We start from the raw sequence: 5765 nt of genomic DNA, 5'->3' as shown, positions 1-5765 counted from the left end.
ACCAAAGGAACTGAACCTTTTATTTATTTAAATGTGTGGACCAAATGTCTACTCAGTCATAAAATGAACAATCAAAAGGCTGGCCAGAGACCCACAGATATATCTTCGGGTCTACTTTCATGGGTCACTATTAGAATTTTGAACCAGGGAGGTGGTGGAGGTGACTGGTAGATGCGAGGTCCAGTCCTGACCCTGTGACATCCTTCCTGTGTGATTTCGGGCACCCCGGCACCCCACAGAGCCTCCCAGAGCCTTGGTTTCCTCATGGGCAACATGGGGATGGTAGGGTATCTACCCGCTAGTGCTGAGAGCCCAAGCACGAGGTATAAAAGGCTCAGTGGGGTGCCTGCCTATAGGAGGCCCTGGCAGCCCTCAGCCCTCATTCTCGGGCTGGTCCACCACGGTTTGTGCAGGACCGCCACCGTCAACAGGCTCCTCCTCCCGGTTGGAGCTCAGGTGTTGAGTCAGGTAGGGCAGCTGGGCAAACGTGTCCCCCACCTTCTCGTCAGCATGCGTCCTCTGGTGTCGGATGAGGGCGGAGGAGAAGCCGAAGGCCTTGCCGCAGCCGCTGCACTCGTACGGCTTCTCCCCGGTGTGCACGATGTGGTGCTGGATCAGGTAGGAGCGGTTACGGAAGGCCTTGCCGCACACGGGGCACGCGTAGGGCCGCTCGCCGGTGTGCGTGCGCCGGTGCAGCGTCAGCGATGAGCCCTGGCTGAAGGCGCGGCCGCAGTCCCCGCACCGGTAGGGCTTCTCTCCGGTGTGGACCTTCTGGTGCTCAATTCGGGAGGACACGTGGCTGAAGGCGGCGCCGCACTCCAGGCACTTGTAGGGCCGCGCCCCCGTGTGCACGAGGTGGTGCCGCACCAGGTGCGAGCGGTTGCTGAAGGCGCGGCCGCACTCCCGGCAGGCGTAGGGCCGCTCGCCAGTGTGCACGCGCCGGTGCTGGCTCAGGTGCGACACCTGCGTGAAGGCCTTGCCGCACTGCGCGCACGCGTACGGCTTCTCGCCTGTGTGGATGCGCCGGTGCTCGGCCAGCGAGGCGCTCTGGCTGAAGGGCGCACCGCACTCGGGGCACGTGTAGGGCTTCTCGCCCGTGTGCACGCGACGGTGCTGCGCCAGGTGCGTGATCTGCGTGAAGGCCTTGGTGCACTGGCCACAGGCGTAGGGCCGCTCGGCAGTGTGCGTGCGCTGGTGGCGGATGAGCGCCGAGGAGAGGCGGAAAGCCTTGTCGCACTGTGCACACGCGAACGGCTTCTCGCCCGTGTGGATGCGCCGGTGCTCCAGCAGGGAGGAGCGGTTGCGAAAGGCCTTGGCACACTGGCCACACGCGAAGGGCCGCTCGCCCGTGTGCACACGCCGGTGCTGCGCCAGGTGCGTGGGGCGCACGAAAGCCTTGCCGCAGTCTGCACAGCTGTGTGGCCGCTGGCCCGTGTGCGTGCGCCGGTGCGCCGCCAGGTAGGAGCCCTGGCTGAAGGCCTTGCCGCACTCGCCGCACGCGTAGGGCCGCTCGCCCGTGTGCGTGCGCCGGTGCAGCGTCACGTGCACGCTCTGGCCGAAGGCCTTGCCGCAGTCGGGGCAGGAGAACGGCTTCTCCCCCGTGTGGGTTCTTTGGTGCAGGGTGAAGGCCGAGCAGTAGCTGAAGGCCTTTCCGCAGTCCTGACACTTCCACGGCTTTCTGGTGCCACCACCTCGTTCCTCCTCCTCCTCTGCGCTGGTGTCTGTGTTCTTCTGGGTCGGGCTCTTTCTTGGTGTGCCACGCCTCTGGGGCCTGCGGTCAGCCTGGGTAGCTGGGGGGCTCGATCTGGTCCTGAGGGTTCTGGTGCATTCACCATGCTCTGGGACGCAGTCTTCAGTGGGGTCTTCCTTGTGGACCTCCTGTTTCAAACAACTTTCCTGCTTCTCCCGGTCATCCCTGAAATGACCTTCGTGTTTCGGGGTTTCTTCCAACTCAGAGTCTGGCTGGACAGCAACCGTCAAGAGTCCTTCCATCCCGGCTTTGCGAGCTGCTGCCTCGATTTCACATCTTCATTACTGGATGAGAAAGAAAGAGGAGGGAGGGAAGGGAGGGAAGGAAGAGGAGGAAAGAAGGAGAGAAAGAAAAAGGGAAAGACAACAAAAAACGGAACAGGTTTGTCCCCTGTCCCGAGCTGGAAAAGGATCAGTGCAGGGTCCGTCTACTGACAGTCTAGGTCAGATCACGCTTTGTTGCGGGGCCATCCTGTGCATCGCAGGATGTTGAGCAGCGTCCCTGGCCTCTACTCACTGGATGCCTTCAGGTGTGACAACAAAAATGTTTCTAAACCCTGCTGTTACGGGTTCAATTGCGTCCATGCAAAAGATGTACTGAAGTCCTAATCCCTGGTGCCTGTGACTATGTGCACGTGTGGAGAGCAGTCAGTGACCTGCTTTGGGTTCAACCCCCTGGGGTGGGTGGGCCAAGTGGGGGCCATCCTAGGGGTGATGAGTTTCTCCTGGTATCACCAGCAGCACACCCCTCCCCGAAAGACCCTGCTCACGTGGGTCCAGAAGGCCCTGTGTCTGTCTCCCACCAGCAGCAACCAGCTTCCAGCTTGCTCCCTGCTGTATGCAAAGTCACACCCACAGGCTGAGCCGGAGCCTCTCTCAAAAGGCTCTGAGCTCCCCTCATCCCCCTGGTGCTCCCCACCCCAACCCCAGCAAAGACGAGCTACAGGTGGCGACGAGCAGGTTATGTGTGGTGCACAGAACACACATAGCAGGTACAGGAAGCCAGTGAAAGTTTTCACGGGCGGGCGGGCCACATGTCCGGACCGGGAGGAGACATTTCATCTTAACTAGCACACAGAGTGACAGCCGTCAACACAGAGATCTAGATTTCCACTCTGAAATCAATACCGCTCCACCCTGGCCCAAGGCCCAGCAGCATCAGCATTGCCCAGGACAAGCGCCGAGACCAGGCCCCTCTGCAGGCCTGGTAACTTGGAATCTGCCTTCTGATAAGAGCCCCGGGTGGTTTGTGGGCACAGGAACATCTAAGAGGCACTGGTCCCGGCCACTCTGAAGCCAACTCGGGTGTATTCTTATAGTGGCCAAAATAACCAGCACCCGCTGAACACAGACCTATGTGCCCAGCACCCTTTAAGCTCTTTTATTCCTCAGTGAGGCTCCCAGAAGTGGCAATAACAGCACCCACACCTGGGCTGGCCAGCTCCAGAGCTTTTCCTCTTCCTCTCTCTCCCAATTAAAATCACTAATGGGGCTTCCCTGGTGGCGCAGTGGTTGAGAGTCCGCCTGCCGATGCAGGGGACACGGGTTCGTGCCCCGGTCCGGGAGGATCCCACATGCCGCGGAGCGGCTGGGCCCGTGAGCCATGGCCACTGAGCCTGCGCATCCGGAGCCTGCGCTCCGCAACGGGAGAGGCCACAACAGTGAGAGGCCCGCGTACCACAAAAAAAAAAAAAAAATATATATATATATATATATATATCTCACTAATGGCAAGACTTCCCTGGTGGTCCAGTGGTTAAGACACCGAGATCCCAATGCCGGGGGCTCGGGTTCGATCCCTGGTTGGGGAACTAAGATCCCACATGAAGCAACTAAAGATCCCACACGTCGCAACTAAGACCCTGTGCAGCCAAATAAATAAATACTTCTTAAAAAATCACTAATGGCTCCATAAATGCCACACTCCTCTCCATGGCCTGCACAGCTTCTCCCTGACCTCAGCCTCTACAACACCCTCACCTGCTCTGGGCTTGCCCTGCTCCAGCCAGAGGCATCCTCCCTGTTCCACAAACATCCCAGGCATGCTCCTGCCACAGGGCCTTTGCACTGGCCGTTCCATCTACCTGGAATGCTTGTCCCCCAGTGCAGGGCTCAATGAGCCGAGACTCGGAGGAAGTTATGGAGCGAGCATTCCGGACCGTGAGCCCAGCAAGTGCAAAGGTCCTAAGCCAGGACCATGATGGAGGTGATGGAGGAACAGTTAAGGGGCTGGGCAGGGTTGGGGGGCGCTGGAGAAGAGTGACCTAGGCGGAGAGCAGGGGAGATTAGATATGGCAGGGTGAGGGCCAGATCATGCAGGGTCTTTGTGCAGAGGTGAGAACTTTGCTGGTGGGAGCCAAATGGGGCCAGTCCAAGTTCTGGTGCCACCCCCACAGGCAGCCCTCAGGCTTGAATGGGGCCTGACTCGGTCCCCAGAGCAGGCAGTGGTACTCACCTCATGGTTTTGGGAGCATCGGGTCCTGTCCATGTCACTCAGGCTGTGGCCCCTGCCGTGGCCACACATGCCTCAGTGGGTCTCGTCAGCATCTGTGAGAGAAAGAAACAGGGACCCCTGAAGGAAGATGCTGGGGCAGGCACAGGTGGGTGGGTGGAGCAAGAACGCAGGGTGTTTCCTCTGTGTGCACGTGGGGAAGGTAAGTGGATTCAGGGTGGGGTACACCTGAGCCAGTCAGGTGCACAAGCAAGGAACCAAAAGGGAGACAGAGACATGCTCAGAGGCAGACACACATGTCACATCACACACAGACACACACATGGAGTTGCAAGCAACCACACGGGGGGGGGGTCAGTTATACCACCCCCTGCCTTGGCCCTCAGGTGCCCTTACACAGTCACCTATATGCTGTGGCACAGTCCTTCCCATACACAAGGAGGCAGGCAGTCTCACACAACCACACAACTCCAAGCGCGTCCGCGGTCACGCCTGCCCATGTACACATGGGTACACATACAACAAAGTCTCATATGCCGCCCACAGTGCATCCCTATTCACATGGAGAGTCATGCGGTGGGCAGAGCTCCACACATGTCCAGAGCCGCAGGTTTGCAGGGTCTTCCCCACGCGCAGACACGCATACCCACACACCCACGCGCACAGCACCCCATCCTTGTAGTGTCTCTCATCAATATCCTGTGCACAGCCCTCCGCTCAGGCACACCCGGACCATCCAGCTCCATGCTGGCAGGCACACCCACCCAGCCACCCTACGCAGTAGCACAGACAGGAATTGTGGAATTATACACCTCACACCCACCTAGGAGAACAAGTTCCACACATGCCCAAAGTCACAGATAGGCGGAGGTCCCCAAATGCTCAAATTCACGGGCACAGGCCGCTAGGGTCAGGCACGTGCAAACATGTGGTGACACTTGGGGACGGTCTCACATTAAGTCTCATGCACAGATGGGACAGGCGGGCCTACACGCACAGTGACACACATAGCTACACGCCCGCACCGGCACAAAGTTCTGGACTGGCACGCAGGGCAGGCCTCACAGGCACAGGATCACGCCGCTGGAGTCGGCATCGTACCGGTACACACAGACACACAGGGGACAAGCGTACACGCACTCGCGCATGCGCACCGCGGCGCCCTCGCCTCCAGGACCAGCTCTGAAGGCCTTGGGCGGCTCCCGCCGAGCCTAGAGAGTTTGGGTCAGTTTCTCCACGGTCTCTGGCCCTATCCGGCCCACACGGAGCCCCGGTGACCCCTCGTCCCACGGTGGCGCGGACGTACGGGCCACAAACTGGCCCAAGCGTCAGGCCGGCCCGGACTGCGCGTGCGCACTGGGAGAGTTCGGCTCGCTCGGGTCCCTCAAAGAACTACAATTCCCAGAAGGCGCCGCGCTGCGCCTGCACGGTGACTCGGGCACGCAGCGCCGTTGTCGTGATAACTACAAGTCCCAGAAGGCCATGCGACTGCACACAATGAGATGATGAATCTCAGCGGCTCCGGGGGCCCGAAGAGGGCAGGGCGGCTGGGGGCGGAGCTTGG

The 5765-nt window shown here is 60.0% G+C and overlaps 1 protein-coding gene across 1 annotated transcript; it reads right to left on the bottom strand.

Moving 5' to 3' along the window:
• On the bottom strand, positions 1-5560 carry LOC131744809 (zinc finger protein 835-like). The gene is given in 4 exon segments (XM_067020056.1): positions 1-502; positions 505-2034; positions 4205-4296; positions 5342-5560. Coding segments are annotated over 2 exon segments (1566 nt in total). The 5' UTR covers positions 1993-2034; positions 4205-4296; positions 5342-5560; the 3' UTR covers positions 1-424.
• Between the last annotated feature and the right edge of the window lie 205 nt (positions 5561-5765).

Source organism: Kogia breviceps, chromosome 18, assembly GCF_026419965.1.
Source record: "Kogia breviceps isolate mKogBre1 chromosome 18, mKogBre1 haplotype 1, whole genome shotgun sequence".
In the NCBI taxonomy this organism is placed as follows: domain Eukaryota; kingdom Metazoa; phylum Chordata; class Mammalia; order Artiodactyla; family Physeteridae; genus Kogia; species Kogia breviceps.
This window is presented reverse-complemented; position numbering and strand designations above follow the sequence as displayed.